This window comes from Sciurus vulgaris, assembly GCF_902686455.1.
Source record: "Sciurus vulgaris genome assembly, chromosome: 4".
Taxonomy (NCBI): domain Eukaryota; kingdom Metazoa; phylum Chordata; class Mammalia; order Rodentia; family Sciuridae; genus Sciurus; species Sciurus vulgaris.
This window is the reverse complement of record NC_136464.1, coordinates 120,463,437-120,483,509: the sequence shown is the minus strand read 5'-3', so window position 1 is coordinate 120,483,509 and position 20,073 is coordinate 120,463,437. Positions and strand designations below refer to the sequence as shown.

At 31.3% G+C, this 20,073-nt stretch overlaps 1 protein-coding gene across 3 annotated transcripts in view; it reads right to left on the bottom strand.

The window, feature by feature from the left end:
• Window positions 1-413: 413 nt before the first annotated feature.
• Window positions 414-20,073, bottom strand: part of DACH1 (dachshund family transcription factor 1) — a 394,019-nt gene continuing 374,359 nt past the window's right edge. For 2 of the 3 annotated variants that reach the window (XM_079138922.1, XM_079138924.1), the window contains one exon: window positions 414-3,133. In XM_079138922.1, the coding sequence (XP_078995048.1) occupies window positions 3,096-3,133 (38 nt within the window). In that variant the 3' untranslated portion in view covers window positions 414-3,095. Of the gene's footprint in view, window positions 3,134-4,308 lie in introns of those variants that run through there. The other variant, XM_079138923.1, reaches the window with a different exon arrangement.

Sequence of the window (20,073 nt, the reverse complement as noted above, 5' to 3'; positions counted from 1 at the left end):
AACATGTCTACTTTACATTATTCAGCACAAAGCTTTGTGAAATAAGAATCATGGGAATATAAGAATATAAAGGAAAAAGGTACAAATAACAGCTTCATAAACTGAGAAATGTACATAAATAAATCATGTATATGTGGGCAGTTTGCTTAGCTGGCAAGAAACAAAATATGGAAAATCTGCTTGTTAAACAATAACTACAGAGTGTGCTTTTATGATGTTTTTCACCACAGTAATTCATATTAGAGATAGAAGCAGTTGCATGTTAAATAAAATCATTGAGCATTGTTCCCTTTGAATTGCAAAGAGCTGACTTATGTTGTTTTTAGATGCCTCCCATTAGAAAGTAAATATTCCTTCAATGCTATGCATTTCACAAAAATGTAATAAAGACGAACTGTAAATAAAGTCACAAGGAGATTTCAGACATTTTTATTAGGAGATTGTTGAAAAGAAAAAGAAAATTAAATACAATAACAGTAAACGTGGTTCTCACATTGAAACCAGGCTCAAATAACTAGGCTACCATAGAAAAATTTCCAATTCTTGCATTATGATGTAAAAACAGATTTTTGTACAGGTTTTGTACAACAAAATTCGTAATAACCTTTTATCATTTTTAGAAAACTTTAAATATATAGATAAAAATAGACAATTTTCATAGGTCCTACATGAAGATGAGTATGTTCTGTTCCAAGGGCTTGCATAGAGCGCAAATGTGGTTATAATATAGAACAACTAGACATTAATATTTGTAAGATTACAAAAGCATGGAAACAATAAAATGGGCACAATTTTACTGGTTTATGCCAAAACACAAATTTCTAAACCAACCTGTTTAACTAAAAAAGGGGGAAAATTAAGTTACAGACTTACAATAACATTTCATGAATTGTAATATTTACATGTTAGTAAGAGTCTCTCTTAACATATAGCTGATAGCTTTTTCTTTAATCCTTACTAGAATTGCCTTTTATTTTGAAACAAACACTAAAGCATTCTCAAAGGTCTTGAAAGTATGTATTTTAAAACTTTTCAAGCCCACTTAACAAATGACTCTATGCCAGGAGCAGAGCAATGACTGATTCTACTACATAGGTAAGTTGTAGGCTTTTTAAAAAATCTTTCAAAAAATGTATGATTCAAAAGCTTGCCACAAGTTTCTCTGATTTCAAATGTTATAATCCTTTTAAAATTGCATATAGGGAAAAACAAACAAAAATACATACAACTAGGAATAGAATCTCTTGTGTTCAACAACGAAAGATGGTTATGGAAGAACTATGCTTAGAAAACCAAGTTTCTATAAAGCATTTACTAACAATATTTTAAATAAAAATATTGCTCCCTTTTTAAGCAAGCTAAAATAGGAACTGTACATATAACCTTTTTATTGTATTAAAAAATGGACTTAGCTGGTAAATAGCGAGTTACATAAAAGAATTATGTTCCAGCATTACAAGGAAGACCTAAAAAGTATAGAAGTTTAGTGCCAGAGTATCTATAATGTTAATTTTTTCTTAACCAAATGATTATTACCCAATCGAACTATCTTTAAACATTTTATGCTACTTTTTTTAGTCACTTAAAATTTTGCTGTTTTATGGTAATAAATAATGTTATAATCATAAAAATTTTAAGATGACAGAAAAATCATAAAATGTACAGTGAGTGTACTAATTTATATCAGTTTTTAAAGGTGTGACTCCAGATATATAAAAACAAAGAAAAGGTAACTTCAGGATGTAATAAGCACTGTTTGCAGCTTTACTTCCAGTTATCTGCACAAAAGTGAAAACACATACTGTAACTTTCAAAAAGACAGTGAAAATAACAAGTAGCCACCCTTCCCTCTGTCCAGGGTGGGAAGCACAACACATTTTAACTTTATCACTCAGGGCTACATGGTATTGGACTGGTACATCAAGGGTTTGTTAGGTTTTGTTTTTCAGCAACATTAACATAATATGGCATAAACATATAAAAATATTTCTGGTGTTTTGATTCTACTGTTCAGCCACAAATCCATTCTCAGTAGTGCAGTTTGGGGCACTAATAAGGGATCAATATACAAATAAAAGTGGCTGACACAGAGTTCTGATGTCACCAGATGCTTAAGATCTCATTCATTAATACTGTGACTCCAGACAAATATTTACATGCCTGCATGCGTTAAAACCAGAAAGACATCTTTCTGACCAACAGGGTGACAAAACATATTTTCTAAATTTTTCATTTTCCTAAGTTCTAGTATACTACTGCATACATAATACCTTCCTGTGTGTTTTATGTTTATATACTGTACATGTGACCAACAGTTTGAATAAGAAGCAACATTATTATTTCTGATTCTATATACCACTACCAGTTTGGAATCAAAACATGTTACATTTATTTATATATATATATATTTATTTATTTTTAAGAAAAAGAGACCTTCAGTGAAACCTTTTGGCTTGTGTTTAATGCTTCTTTTCAGATATGCAAAATGTTATTCATTGGGTTGTTGTCAGCATCCATTTGTTGGTCTTTTGGAAAGTATGTGGAAAAAAATCTTCAGGAGAAAACCCACAATTAGAGATGTAACAGAATATTACCTTTTTCCCCAGAATCCTCTAGGCCCCTTACAAGTTCATTTCCATATGTTCTTGCTGGTTTGGGGGGTACGTAATTCTGTAAGTCTGGGTGACCACTGCTATAGCAGTCTGTTGATGTGCTCAGATACAGAATTATCAGAAGAGGAAAAATGGTTCATTCTATTAAAAAAAAAAAAAAAAAAAAAAAAAAAAAGGCTAGGTCTTATTCAGACCTGCCTTTAACTCTTGTATACAAGTGTCCAGCAGCAAAGTTGCAGTTATTCACTGTAAGAAGATTGATACTTGCACATTTACAAACATTCTCAAGTCTCTGGTATGAACCACAGGTGAAAATCAATGGAGAAAACTGGGTTTTGTAGAACACTTAAATGTTAAAGAACATTAATACACAAAATTGAGGAAGTTCCCTTAAAAGGACTTTATTTTTTCTGAACTTTCCAATGACGAATGTTTGACTGCAAAGTTCTTTACTATAACAAGGAATTCTTCAACAGGAAAGATTCAGTACATGACAGTAGTTTTCAAATACAGTCTTCCATCTAAAAATAAATAATAAAAACAATTAATGACATAGCATTTAGGGAACAAATGTGGATATGAGAACTATATAGCCTGATATAAAATTTGGAGTTTTTATTTTACCTTCACTTACCTTAGGAAGAGTTTTCATATATTCTCAAAGTTAATTTAATAATTACATGAAGTTTATATGATCAAGAAGCATTTTTACTTCTCATAAATATATATTTGCTTTTTTGATATCAATTCCAGAACACTCGGAAACTAGATAAGAGGATGCGTGTGTGTTTTACTGATATGCAAAGTTAGTTTATTTCTCCTGAATGATAATTACTTCCTCCAAGCTTGCAGAAACAAATTTTCTCTGAATGCACTCAGGTGTGTCTGCATCAGGAAAGACTGAGCCCCCTCTTGCTCTTTAGAAGTGTTGTTAAATATGCCATGTAATGTAACTATTGTGCACATTTGTTGCTATTTATATGAAAGCCACCAAGGTTATTTCATTACTGTCAATGAACTATAACCTTTTCCCTTGAAGTGAGATTAACACAACAATTAAATCTTGAAGTGTAAATATATATTATTCAACTTTTTACCAATGACAAAACACATTTTGGTGAGAAATAAGAAGAGATCAAATCTTGGACACATTGAATAATGTATTTGAATGAAGCAGAAGTAAGAAACAGGAAAATAAAACCCAAGGAAAATCAGAACAAAGCATAAGACTATTCCTCAAACAAAATACCCTCTAAAACTGTCCACTTTGTGTTTGGCCTAAAGTTTGGATATATTTGTGTAAGATATGCCTGAATTTCAATTTTAAAACCTGAAGTAGAGGGTAAAAGGATCAGAAAAGCAAAGTTTTCCAAATGCAGAAAATGTTTACTACCATATGAATATTTGCAAAATTTCTTATAGTTTCAAGGAAACGGAAATAACCGAACAGTGGTTTCAAGAACTTGAAAAGTTAATCTAAATAAGGAAATAGAAATAACCTAACAGTAGTTTCAAGAAATAGAAAAGATAAATATTTACAAATCTTTAACATTAAACTGATGAAATGCTTTTATCTTATTTACAGAAGATATAGTAATTAATATGAACTTATAACCACCAATGATAAATCATTTTCTCCTTAATAGAAATGCTGATGGGCCCCAATTCTGTACTCCTCACTCATGTTTTTTCCTAGCCTAATTTGCAATGTTGAAATGTTCCTCCAAGATGAAATGGAACTCACTCTGTTTTGGTCATTGATATTATCACAAACACATTCAGTAAATATGTGTTAAAAGAATAAATGAGAGTTTTCGTGTAATTTACATAGAATACATAAATATATCCGCCCAAATATATTGATGGATATTTATTTATTTATTTATATACCATGTTAAGAATTGAACCCAATGCCCCACACATGCTAGACAAGCCCTCTACCACTGAGCCACAACCCCAGTCCCATACCCACCCAAATATGTATTATATAATTTATTATATTGTTAACATCCACATTTTACTGGTTTTACTCAACAGGGGCAGGAATGTCTATGACATTAGTATCCAATTAACTACTTTCTAATAAATTGTGTTAAATATTAGTTGCCTCTCTAAAATTAATCTAGTCCAAATTTAAGAATAATGGTAACAAATATCTTCAGCTCTCTATTCAGCAATCTTGTATCAGCGTTCTTAATAATTCAAACATATAATCACAATGAATATCTGTTCACTCAAAATAGTATATGATTTTGGATATAAGATATAATCCAATATTTACCAATGAAAATATACTGTTCATGCAACTGCACTCTTAATTTTGAACAATGACTTAGGAGATACACAAATTGTGCTGAATAACCTGCTTAGATATGTGGCCTAAAAATATTTATCTCCTCAGGCCCCCAACTATATTCTCTCCTTGATGCTAAATATTACTATAATTTAGCAGTAGACATTGTGATGTTAAAATAGCAATTTTACAAAGCAAGCATTGATCAAATATTAATATCAAAGTCATATAATTTTGATGAAAATTTCTAAGTGTGGATATGTTAGTACTACACTTACATGCTGTGAAATATTCAGGATTTTTCCATGGAATATGAACTCATTTATTCTGTTTGCTTATTCTGTTCGTGGTACAAAGCTATGCATTTGTCACATTATGTAAGCATCTTAACATATAATAATTTATAGTTTGTTTAGTAGGAGTTTCAACTTCTGATTCTGTAAATAATCCAATAAACTTTATATTATATAAATAAACTAAAACTATAGTCTTTCATAGACTTACTAACACCTGATTAAATTGGTCTTTTTAAAGGTAATTTTGATTCTAATGATATCTGCTAAATAGAACATAATTTTAAAACAATATAATAATAGATATTATAGAAGTAACTAAAAAAGTAGAGTGCTGATAATTTTACCAGAACTTTCTAATTCTAGCTCCTTTCAATTGTCTTATTTCACCTTGAATTCAGTGATATGGAGAATATCATCCCCATCTGACTTTTGAAAAATACACAATTTTCTAATGACTGGACAGAGGCAAAATAAAACTTCTCAACTTCTCCCAAATTCAGATTCCATTAATTGAGGTCTTTCATCAATTATTTGTTCAAAATAATCATTTGCTCAAAATTAATGTTTTGGTGTTATGAATCTCCCAAACCTCTGTATATTGAAGAAAAATTAAAGTATTGAAAAATAGTTTTCTAATCTTTTGTGCCATCTACAGCATATAAGTGGAAAGAATTCAGGGACAAAGAGAGGATACTTAGAAATAATTCAATCAGTGTGAAAAATTATTTAAAATATCCATATTCACATGAACAGACAAGTTCTATACCATGGCTTACAAGATGGCACATAAATTGACGTGGGTTTTCCCCTCTTATCTTCATCTTTTACCATTTTCTCTTCTTCAGTGACCCTGGCCCTTCTCTCCATTCTATAGCCCACCAAGCTCCATACTATGTTGGAATATTAAGCCTCTTTTGTCTTCTGAAAGTCTGGAAAATAGGTACTCCTTACCTCTAAACTTACACTTCTGCTCCGTCCTATTGACCTCCTTTAGAACTTTGCTATTTATTTTCCATTACAATGTACTCTAACAACTTGAACCTGCTACATAGTCAGATTCATAAAAGCAGCAGCTGTATCTCTTTTTTTGCCAATATTAGAATGAGCATGTGTTAGAATGATGCTTGCCTTAAAAGTTTTAATGTAGCTTTAAATGTTAAACTTTTGAAGAGAAAAATTAATATACATATATGATAAAAACTAATTAGCATGCTACACATTTTAAGGTTCATGTAAAATAAAACTCCATTGATTTTAAAAACATAATAATTATTTTGTTATGGTATTTGCTAGTAAATGGATGGAACTGCAACTATCATGCTAAGTGAAATAAGTCAATTCCAAAAAACCAAAAGCTAAATATTCTCTCTGATATCTGAATGCTAACACACAATATAGGGGTTGGGGGAATAGCCAATGTCTAATCGTTGGATTAGACAAAGGGGAATGAAGGCAAGGAAAAGGGGATGGGATCAGGAAAGAGAAGGAAGCAGACATAAATTTCCCATTTTCATATATGAATTCATGACCAGTAAGACTTCACATTATGTACAACCATAAGAATGGGACCCTAATTAGGATAAGTTATATTCCATATATGCATAATATGTCAAATACACTCTACTGTCATGTATATCTAAAAAGAACTAATAAAGAAAAATAAAAACATAACAATTATTTTGTAAGCTTCGTTACTATGGCTCATATATGAAATAAAAATTATATACATTATAGTTATAGGCTCAGAATCTGACCTACTATGATTCCACTTTTAACAAGTTTTCTTTGAAATTTAAGATTAATATTCCTAACAAATGGACATATGCATCAAGCATTAAAGATGTCAGCTGTGAAATGAATTCCCACCTGCTACAATTAAGGCCTTTCTATGACTAAACATTAAATATCAGATCCTGTGCCTTAGCGTTAACTAAAGCCAGAAAGATATCAGGCATAGATAGACTCCAGAACCTACCTTTAAAAAAAATTCTACTTAAAACTTTCATTATTTATTGAAATTTACTTCTGGATAATTAAAAGTGTGTTGGAATAAAATTTTTTAACTAGTTTTATATTATTTCAGAGAAGATTTTGGTCCCATAGGTCATAGTAAGTATCTACATATGGACATACCCAGAGAGCTTACAACAGACCTCTGACTTGCGGGGCTATAGTTCTAATTCATGCTTCTGATAACAAACCATCTGAATAAAAGCTGAATGATGAGAGTGCTTGGAAGGTAAAATGGGTTATAAATCAAACTATGCCATGCTTTGTATGCTATAAAATCACCGTTCCAATATTCCCTTCTCTCTTGACTCTTTCAACAGCAAAAACAGCCATGGACCCATAGAGAAGGTCCAGTGAAAACAAGCTGCAGAACAGAGATTGGAATCCCTAGTGTTTCCATAACTGAGGTCTCATATTTCAGAGGTGTGCCCTTTGATTTTTGGAGACTCAGAGGGCTTATTCATACATTTTGTTTTAAGAGTTGCCCATTGTGAATCATACTTAACTCCTAAATAGATCGTCTCATACCTGCCCACTCTCCTCCCATTTCCTACATTGTCTTGATGTATTTTTTCATGTGTCGGCCACAGAAAAATATTTTTCCTATTTCCTGTTGATGCTGAGTTGGACTTTCCAAATAACAACTTTACTTTAATATCCAGTAAGTTGATGATAATGGCACTAATGATTAATATCAGTACAGCTACTATTTTCTGAGCTCTATTGAGTTCAAAGCCCTTCACATTTTAACTCTAAAATCCCCAAAAAGCTGAACAAAGTAGGTATTCTTTGTGTTTTTTTTACAGAAACAACTGTAAAAGGCACATTTTCAAAGAGCAACAAAATGGAAGTACAGGGATTTACTATTTCTGTGAAAACAATTTTTATGTTTTTTTCCATTATATCATTTTTCCTCTACTAAGTAACTGGAGAAAAAAGAGTTATCTTTGACTTGCAATCACTACACTGCCTATCTGTTTCTTGCTGTGCTTCCAGGGTCAGGGGCTTCCTTTTAGTCTCCCCTGCCTCAACTGACAGCTCAAAATAAGAACCAGAATTCGTACAGCCTGGTTTCAGAAAAAGCACCTTCCTTTGACAGGATTATTATTTTCTTTTGTATGGGATGTTGATATGACGGGAAAATTGTCAAGCTAAACTTTGTGCATGGGAGTACTTAATTAAAAAATCTGTTCTAATTAAAAGCAGTTGGGAGTAGGGGTTGAGTGAAACTATTTAAATTACAAATTCCTAATAGTCTCAAAGTTCATTGTGATTTGATGCTTATAGCTATAATTTAGCATATAAGAAAGTATCTAACTAAATCACTGATAGCTTATCACAGGTATGAATCTTATTGTTATTATGCAGATATATAACCACAGATAAGGAACTGAAGGAAAAAATCTTAAATCTTCTGTAGAACTGAATCTCAGGTTCTAATATTAAAGTTGAAATCATCAAATCAGACCCAGTAAGTATATATAATCTTTGTTATTTATTTGCTATTGCTGGGGAAGGAGAAATGAGAACTAGAAGTTTTTGTTCACTTAATGAATTTAATGTTTTGCTTTAATGTTTTATCAGGTATTATATGTAGTTATTGATAATGTCATATGCATATAGACAGATAAAGAATTTATCACTTTTCCATAGGTAAAAATTAGAATATTGAATAAATCATGTATTTTAAATGAAGTTTTTTGATAACCAATCACATTATATAATAAGATTCTATATTTGAAGATAACCTGAAAGTTGGAACAGTTTTAAATTGCTTTGTTGGGTGACAACAAAATCTAATTAATCACTGTGTGAAAATCCTGTCATTAAGAAGGGATTATTCTAGTGAAAAGTATCTCAAAATATACATAGATATATATTTTAATTTTTGATAGAACATTCTCACAAACATCTATAAAGAGCTAGTACAAGTCTTTTGCACAAAGGGCTCAATACATTATGTTTCCTGCTAGAAAGTAATCTTATTAAAAATGGCATATATTTGTTCAAAAATTATATACAGAACACCTGAAATTTAATGAAAGTTTCTGCTTTCACAAAACAGAAGTACAGGTACATGCCTTGCTACTCTAGAGCTGAGGAAAATATTAGCACAGCAGAAAGCAAACATATAAGATCAGTTATCTCGAAAGTTTAATATTTACTTAAAGAATATGAGGTTAATATAAAATATGGTAGCCCTGCACTTCTTTCAACATAATGTCTTAATCATGTGAAGAAAAGGAAATCAAAACAAATGATGAAAACAAATGTTAATGATTCATGTGGTATTTGATAAGACAACGAAAGGAAGTCAAAATAAAAGCAAACAAACAGGAACAGATGGGAAGGATCTTTGTCAAGTCATAACCCCTCTTCTAAAACCCCCAAAGGAAGAAGTTAATTAAAGAAAATATTGTTTCTTGCCTTTTTTTAAATTTTATATTTAGAGTAAGAACATTCTGCTACTGCTAAAGCAAAGAAGCAGAGACACAAAGTCTACATTGAACATGAGAAATATTTTAAGAGAGATTGATGTTCAACACAAACCCATTTATAAGAGGATATTGAGTAAACATCATTTCTTCTCATGAAATGCAGATAATAAAGTTCAAGTCACTGCCAGATGCCAGAATACTAATAAGTTCAAGGTTATGTTAAAATATAATTAAAAAGTAAAAATTGAAAAAGTCGCAATGTATTTTGATTTTTTTTTTTTAATTCAAGGTTATAGCTGAGAAACCTGAAGTCTACAGAGTTGGCTCAAAGTGACAAAGGTCTAGATCCTTTTTTGTATGCTTTATCCATAAGCCCCAGATGCTGTTCTAGAGAATGGGCATAGACTGTGTGGAGTAAAGAACAACTGTGTGTAGTAAAGGACTTTATGTCTGTATCATCCTAATATAATGGTATGAGAAGTAGATAATAGATTACCTAACAGATCAATATGGCATATTTCATTTAAAAGAAGAGTAGATAATATCATGTAGTATGAAGCAGAGTATTTTTTTTTTCTTTAGTTTATGCTGAGGATTGAATATGGGGAACTGCAATATTTGTTTACTGTTTCTCTGTCCAATAGACAACAGACAATTCTCTATTTAATGTCAAGAAGGCTCTTCTGACACACTCTACCACTGAGCTACAGCCCCACTCCCTGGAGTAAAGATCTTGACTGTGGCTACAATGAAGACAAGAAAGTTGCCATTGGAAACAATTTTTAGATATATTTTTAGTTCTCTTCCAAGAAGGAATTACATGACAGAATGCAGTCTAGGTTAAACCATCCTAAGGAGAGATCTTCTAAAGCTATGATACACAAGTTGACCCAAGGAAATTACCTTTTTAGACAATAATGATGAAAGTAAAACCCTCCTTTCTCTAATGGAACTTACCAAACTCCAGGTAAGCACAGTTGCAAGGAAAAATTCTAACTCTGATGATTTGAAAATTTGAAGTAAGTGGAACTAAACTGTGGGAATTATGGACCTAGACACCATCCTCACTGGGAATCACTCTTCCTAATTGGGAAACTAAACAGACAAACCAGCAATGAAAACTGAACAGAGGAATGTCTAAGGAAGGCATTTCAAGATCTATGAATGGAAATAGTTAATCTCACTAGTATGGAGTTACTTAGTCAACTCCAGCCCTAAGAAATACTTTTCCCAATAGTCAGTTTAGTTTACAACAACACGGTTCCTCTTAGAAGTACATTCTTATGAGAATCTTTAAAAAGAGGCCCTTTGCCTGAATTTTAAGCTCAGCTATCTTGGTGCTCTCTGTGGGCAAAGAGGAATTTACTTCCAAAAGGAAGATAATCCTACTTCACTGGGTATTAAAGATATATTACTCAGTACAGAAGAACCTTCCCACTTGGTATGAAAATCTGGACCCTTAGTTCTGTGTACTCATATGTATTCAACAACTAAATGTTCATAAAATCACATCACCATGACCATACCAAGCACAATTGGTAACAATAATGATCATCATCAATCTATTTGTCTATGCAACATGGAACAGGGAATTCTATGTTTAACTTTAAGAAAGCCCTTCTGACAAAATGTTTTAATTGAAGTATTGGTCTTAATTTATGAAGACAGGATACAACCATATATTATAGCAATATAAACATATATTGCTAAATCCTGAGTATTACAACCACTTGTCATAGTATTCGAACAGCTATTTCTTCCAAATAATCTTCACTATACTAACGAAATGCTTCATTAGAAATTGCTTAAAGTCTGGCTTTAAGCAATTAAAGCAGATAGCACATAGCACTTTGAATGTAGCCTGGCATCTTGGAAGTTTTCAGGATATATATATGAAAGGAATTATCGAAATTAATATCACAAAACAAAGGAAAGGTAATGAACATTATGTGCCTTTGGATGTTAATACCCTGAGAAGAATACTACCTCAGTTGGGTAGTATACTGGCTTGGAATATATGAGCTGAGCCTAATCATGAGGAAACATTGGATACAAAATGAGAAACACTCTATTAAGAAAAGGATGGTATTCTTCAAAAATGTCTGTTTTATAAAATATAAGGCTAAGGAAATACTTAAGAGAACATTAAGACTAAAGATAAATGGCAACTAAATATATTACATGATCCTAATTTGGATTCAGTAATGAAGGAAAAAAAGGACATTTTTCGATCAAATGACAAAACTGGAATCTGGATGTCAGATCAAAGTATTGTGTCAATAAAATATTTACTGAGCTGATAAATAAATTGTGTTTTGTATAAGAACATCCCCTTGTAAATATTCCCTGAAAAAAACGTGGTTAATTATTATAGGTAGAAGGTCTATGTATCTTACTCTCAAAGCTTCAGAAAATATCAGATCAAGAAAATGATAAAGCACATTGGGGCTAAATATTGGGAATAGATGAATCTTGGTAAAAGATAAATAACAATATTATACTAGTCTTTAATGCTTCTATAAGTTTGGGTTTTTCTCAGAACCATTGTTAATTTTTTTAAATTTATTTTTTAAGCTGGTGTGTAGAAACATAAAAATTATACCTGATAATAGTATACCATGCAGTGTTTCAAAACATGTATGATAGTGCATAATGTTTAAATCAGGTTAAACATATATATCTATTAAAATATTTGTTATTTCTTAATGGTTTAAAAATTTTAAAAAAATGCTACAGTTTTATAAAATTTCAATAAGTCAGTAACACCAGATATTTTCTAATAATAAATTGAAGTTTCACATTCTCTGCTATCCACATATAATGTTTCACTGTTTATATGGACAGTAGCTCCATGACATACGCTTTCTGCTTAGCAATAAGGCTTCTGAGAAGTCTTGTTCAAGTATTAGACAGTAAATAAATGGTTAGTGATTTTCTTAATAGATTTCTCCAGGGAAAGCAGGTTTGGATTCAGGGAACTTACTGCTCTGAGGGTGTGGACATAAACAAGATTCTGGTCTATTGGTCCATCATGTTTTAATGGTAAATTTATAATTGTAAAGTTTATGAAGTCTAGTTAAGCCTATTACCTGTTAACACTTAGGACTGTATATGCTAATGCATATTCATTGCTATAGGGAAATTACCCCTCTCTTAAGTTGCATTTGAAAGAAATATCCGTTTATCTTTTAAGAGTTATCCAAAACAAAAGCAAAAGGCAGAGCACAGACTTCTTTGAAGTTTTGTTTGGTTTATATAAATAAAAAAAATTATATTACTGGTAGGTCTGCTTTGGTAAAGTATTTGTGCATGTGTATGTGTGTGTTCTAATTAAGCATTCATTAGTAAGAAGCTAGAGATCATCAGAGTGCTTAATGTACCAGCAAGTGAGAATGGAGTACTTTGGCACTTAGGTTACCTTGTCCTGATTAGAAGGTGAGACCTCCCAACAACTTCAGCAAAGTGAAACACAATGAAATCTCTCACTAATTTCTCCATTTTTCTATTTCTTTTAGAGGAAAAGAAGACTAAGAAATAGGGATGGAAGGAAATAATCATTTTGGGGCATATGTAAACCTGAGTTATGAATGTATAATTCATTATGCTTAATTAAAACAGTACATAGAAGAAAAAAGTGATTCCTTGTTTGAGCAAGTAAGATTCTATAAAGAAAAATAGGGATCTTTCAAATCAAGACTTTGTATCCTCTCACAACTGCAAAAGATAGGCAAAATCCTGTGAATAAATTGAATTTTCAGAATAAATGCATTTCTTATTTCTGACCAAAGAAAAAAAGGAGGCAGGTAGAAGGGCAACTCTTGTCAGAAGCTAGTTATTTTAAGTGTAGCAAAAAAACTTCATTTAAAAATATAGTCTAGTTCTTTCCACTTTTTAAATTTTCTATAGCATATCTAATTTGGTAATTTTAATAAAGGCTATATTTGTTTAGGGAGATAATTGTGAATGAATGAATTTCTAAATCTCTAGAGTCTTATTTAACATATTTACACAATGATGAAGTGCAATGCAGGTCTATGCCTAAACTTGACAAATGATAAGCATATTTCAATGGAAGATCACTCTAAATTTTTCAATAAATAGAAATTTTAATGAAGAAAATGACACTTTTGTGGAGAATAGCTTCTCTTAACACCTTATCTAATGGAATCATCAACTATTGTTTAGACAGTATGTGGGTGAGAACAATTACATGCTGTACAAGAACTATTAAATAAGGTAGTCCTCTGTGCACTCAATTTTAAAGTCAACACATCAGGAATCAGTTCATAGATGTGAAAGTTATATTAAAGAACACATCAGAAAACAGATAAGAAAAGATGATAGAACTATCTAAAGGAAGAATATGAGAAGCAGTGGTGTGTTTGCCAAGAAATCCAGCCTGAGAGAAAGCAGAATTAATCAGGCAAATTTCACCAGCCAGGAGTGAGGTTTACTTTAAAGACTGATATGGACATTGGATCAACTTTTAGATATGTTTTGGAGTCCCCTAAATGTTTGAACTATATAGTATTTTTTGTTCCAATTCCAATCTTACCAAGTAACTTGATTTTATTTTCTTCATAGCCCTCTGTAGTACACATTCTCTAAAATGGCTAGCAATAGCCCCTGCCTCATATATTCACATCCTTACGCAATCTCTCCCTCTAAAGTGTGGACTGTACCTCATAACAGTGACCTGCTTTCAAAGAAGAGTACAGCAAAAATGATGGGGCATCACTTCCAAGATTAGGTTCTAAAAAGACTATAACCTCCACATTGCTAGCAAATACTCTCTCAATTTTTTCCTCAGTCTGATAAAGAAGACTGCCATGTAGTGAGCTTTCCTATGGATAATCCCATGTGGCAAGGAACTGATGTTGCCTCCTGCCAATGGCCAGCAAGAATCTGAGGCTTTCAGTGCAAACCTCTGAGGATGTGAAGCATGTCAAGAGTCGCACTAGGGAGTTTAGAAATGCATCCTGCCTCAGGGGAGTCTATAGAGTTGACTGCAGCCCCTGCCACTATCTTATTGCAGTTCAGAGAAGACCACAAAGCAAAGGATCCTGTAACCTATTCCCAGATTGCTCACATACACACATTGAGGTAGAGAATACTGTTAAACTATGAAGTTTTGAGGTAATTTGTTTTTGCCACTAATAGTCCTTCTTTTATAAGAAAGACTAGCTGACAAATACGTCAGGTTAATATTTCAGTTCTAATGAGTTGTAGTGTGTGATATACCACAGTTTACTTTCTTCTGGAACACAGGAAATACTGTGATCTACTACTGCAGGCAATTTGAACTTGCCAAACCAAATCCACCTTGTGAATTCTCCTAGAGGCCTGCTTGCCTTTCTGAGAAATAATATGGTCAACTATATGTTTCCCAGAAGAATATTTCTTATATTAGGCAAAACCAAACAAAATAAAACTCCCTTTTGCTTATAGTAGGATACATTGCTCTAAGTCACAAAATATTTTTAAACTTTTAAAACGTTTGCTTTGTCATATACAAATATATACACAAACATACACTTTAGTAAGTGGAATTACATTTACTTGTCTTATCCTAAGTTTTTTGACTTTGTTGAAAATAAAAATAATTCCCTTAAAAGACTGATAATATTATTCCCTGACATGTGGCCATCTTCTCAGAAATAAAAGTAATAGTTGTTAATAATCTAATCCTCAGATTAATCTTGTCTCAGACTAACAAAAGATCATATCAAGGCACAATGCACTATGATGGAAGTAATGGCTCAAGCAATCATACAGCTCCCTACTGCTGGAATTGTTACAATTTAAGGAACCACCAAAAAGGAAAAGAGAAAAAGACATACTGTATAACTGTTTATTAAAATCATCTAAAAAGATACTACTACACTGAGCAAGGACAACATATTCAACGTCCCTCTGAGCTTTTGATTCAGTGAAGTGACTGAGATAAATTTTGGTTAAACGTGGTGTCTTGCAATCTTGAAAACTGTTGTTTATCATACTGCATGTTTTCTAAGGAAACAATTTTTTGCAAATTAGTCTTGAAAATATCAACAAACTGGCCACAAACAATAACAAATGTTAAGATACAAAATGCTTTTTAAAATGGAAAACAATGACATAAAAGATAAAATACACTATCCTCAAAATATTCAATACTAATGGACAATTTTGCATTTCACAAATTATGTTTGTCTCTAGAAACAAAGAATTTCAGGAAACACAGGAGCACTTTAGATTTTTAACTTACGTAAATTCCAGTTTGTTCTCAGCATATATTAAATTCCATGAGACTACCAAATTTCTTTAATACAGTCTTAAAAATAAACATAAAACGTTACAACTAAATATTTAAAGTATATTATAATAAATGTGCATATATTTAGAAATAAGATAAATGCTGATATATGTATATTACATGCTTACTGTGAAATTCTGCCATGGGTCATGGTAACACAGGCCACTATTTCCATTAAAATTAATAGCTTATGGCTGTGGTTACTGTCAGTATTCCCTTATTTTCCCATCACTAGCAATTGTGACATGAATAAAATTAACTTGTGTTATCATGTAGATCATTATATCATGAATTAACGTTAGATTTCAAGAAGCGTTATGAATTTAAGGAACTAATCTAGGCTGTGTCAAAACCACTTCATAATAAAATCTTTATTTTCCTATCACAGAAGCTCTATATTGCTCTTAGGGATACTCTAAAGTTGCACTCATGAAAACCTAAATCATTCAACCAAAAATACATAATTTTGTCTAAAATTCTTGATATCCTATCTCCATTGCAACTGGATAGATTTCAGTTCCATTTTTTTCTTAAGAAAATGTACTTTTGAAACTACAAGAAAGTTAACTTATAAGTCTTGGATAATAAATCTCGGCCATTTTGCTATCAATATCCTTAATACATAATGGCTATGTGATGATTGCACAGCTCCATCAAGCATCTTTAACAAAAGGGTCAGTTCTTGTTTGATTCTTTCCTAGTGCAAAGTTCAATTGAAAACTATAAATGTTGCAACCCTGAACTGAACTTTGATTACTCTATTTCCAAATGCCTTATGTATTGAAAAATCATGATGTTCCTAAAGTTTAAGATGGGTGTATGGCTAGTACTATTTTGGTATAACCCACACTTTGTTGTGATAATTCAGAACACTGTTACATAAGCCTATTTTTCTTTACTTACCAAGTCTCAGAATAATTTTTACTTTCCCTTCATCAAAATAAGAATGCATTATACTGTTCAAATGATTGCAAAGAATACCTATGCATCAAAGGGAAAAGCTTACAATGAGAGTAAATTATTGCTGCTTTTTTGTTTATGGCTCTATTCAATGTAGTTTGATTACTTGAAAGGACTGATAGTCAACATATTGCTATATGAAACAATATCATGAAAAATACATGTCTCTTAATGCAAGAGTTGAATAGACAGTTTGTCATAGAAAAAATCTGCAGAATCAACAAAGATGCAAAATAAATAAGTCAAAATATGAATTATCTAACATACTTCTATGTATTTTTATCATTTGATATTCTAATTTCATGTACATAAGCTAACACTGTAAACTTTTTGGTCTCAAGTTTTATTATTCTCACTTCCATGGACAAATTCAATACATCCTTTCTAACTTCCATAAAAGAAAAAGTCACATAATGTGTTTTCTTTTGCCATATAAAAACATTAGATCAATTCATTACATGTAAAGATAGTGTAAAATGTTATAAGGTATATTAACTCAACCATTTGCATATATTTAGCCTCTTAATGTTACATTTGTTGCTCTTAGTGTATGGTCTTATCATTGCAGAAGAATGGGTTGTGCAATAACTTTATAATATAAAGATTATGGTAAGAGCTTCTATGTTTTCAATGTAAGGGATTTTATCAGCTTCAATGGTGTTCAAAATTGTACATCTCATGTGGACCTCACATTCAAATTCCAACACCATTTCCATACAGGTGTTGACAATCTTATCTAAATGCATCCAATATCAGTAAACACAAACTCATTATCTATTATAGCCTGTATCTCTTTCACAGATTACCAACTTGAAATTATCAAATTACCATTTTCCATTTTCAACTGGATTTACTCCCCTGTATTTCAAATGTACCTTCCCAATCAACTCTGCATCACACCAAAACTTGAATCCTTATAACCTTGTTTCTGAATTAATAACATTCTTCATCTTTATTTTCACTCCATATGAATACTTCTTATGTAATGTGTATATTACTTAAGATTTAGTATATTGATTCAGATTTAACAAAGACGGGGGCCCAGGTTTTTATTTTAATAAATATTATTTAATGCCATTCTCACAAGAATTCATGATTCTCAGTTCTCTTGTTTGCCAAAGTTATATAAAATATATTGATAGCATGGCTTCTCAGAAGATCCAGACATACAGATCTTGACTTGAGTCTTTACCAATTACCTAACCAGAATGAATTGTTTTGTTTTTGCTCTGAAAGTACTTTGTTTACATTTCAGAAGCATTGACTCAAAATGGTTACTTTATTAAAAGAGAAAAATAGAGCTTTTACATCTTCCTGGGGAAAAAAATCAAGATATCTAAATTTTGGATTTCTCTAGTAAGTTAACTTTAGGCTTCAGATTCATACTGTCAGTAGTGTGTAAGTGAGTTCTTATAGCTATAGAAGTGAAAATAAATTCTACAGAAAAATTTTAAAACATGAGTACATACAATGTTTTATATAGAATAGTAGTATATAGACTCATATTTTGATTTGTTAAAATTCTTCCTGTTTCATACAGGAAAATCAAATGCATAAACCCTTCATGCTTTTATATAAAGCTTCACTTGCAGCTTCTATACCTCCTACAATTACCTTAATATCTATAGCTGCATCAATAGAAATTTACTAAATACATATTTTATTAGAAATGTTTTTTTGTATGTTAGTATATTTTGAATTATTTAGAAAAGACATCATGTTTTGTAGTTTTCTTGGCTCTAGAACTTAGGTGTACAAGTATTTGGTAAAATGAATTAACTATAACATATAGACTTTCCAGGAATTAGTTATAATAATTTCCCAAAATTCATTCCATGGGATATTAATTTACTTCTCTGTTGAACTTTTGTAGTGTCTAAATTGCTAAATGAGGACTTTGAAAATTCAAGAGCACATGTATGTGAAAAAAATTGATGCTCATGTTTTAGAGAATCATTTTAAAAAGTCTGTTCTCCTAAACTGTTCATAAGATGATTCTCAGAGTAGTTAATTGAAAACTGCTTGGAAGTCACTTGAAGGATCATGTTCACCTATGTCTTTTTTCCCACTTCACACTGCAGTAAAGATTATAGAGTGTTATACTATTTACAGGGGTTTCAAGAAGAGACACAGATGTATAATATTTAGATGAAATGAAAATAGTAATTCTAAAGTTTTTTAATAACAATGATTTTGGAACTTCTGGAACTTTATTTTTGAGATATGATTACACTTTGTATTTATTATCTGACCCAAATGAAAATATAGGTCGTTAGATAGTGGGATACAAGGAAGAAAGGCAACCACAGTATAGAATAAATAAAAACTAAAATTTAATATTAAATTCTAAAATTCATGTGGATTAATAAAAAAAATACTGAATAGCCAAGGCAATCATGAGAAAAAACAACAAAATTGGAACATTACACTACCTGATTTCAAACTACTACATAGATACAGTAATTAACACAGCACAATACTGGCAAGAAGAAAAACATAGACACATCAACAAATGGAACAAAATAGACATACTAGAAATGAATTCATACTTGTACAAAAAACTGATTTTCAACAAAGTTTTCAAGAATGTGCAAGGGGATAGGGCAGTCTTCAATAAATCATGTTGGGGAAAACTATATTTCCACATGCCAAAGAATAAAATTTGACCCTTATTTCACATTGAATTTAAAAATCAACTTACAATGGATTAAAGATTTAAACAATAGACCAGTAATTATAAAACTAATAGGGAAAAAAAAGGGGAAAACTACATGATACTGGTATGGGTAATGACTTTTGGCAACAGAAGCAAACAGCAAAGTGGAAAAAAAAAAAAAAAACTACACAAGTGGGGTTATATTAAACCAAAAAGTTCTGCACTACAAGGGAAACAATAACATGCAGAAATGATGTACAGGTTAGTAGAAAATGTAAGTCATAAATCCACTAATATCAAAAATATATTAGGACATCAAGCAAGAAAAACAACCAAAACCCAATTACATAATGGGCAAGAGACCTAAATTGACATTTCTCAAAAAAAGGCATACAAGCAAATTTGAAAAAATGCTCAACATATTTTATCTTTAGGAAAATACAATGTAATATCACAGTGAGATATATCATCGCACACTAGTCAGAATGGCTTTTATCAAAAAGACATAGATGT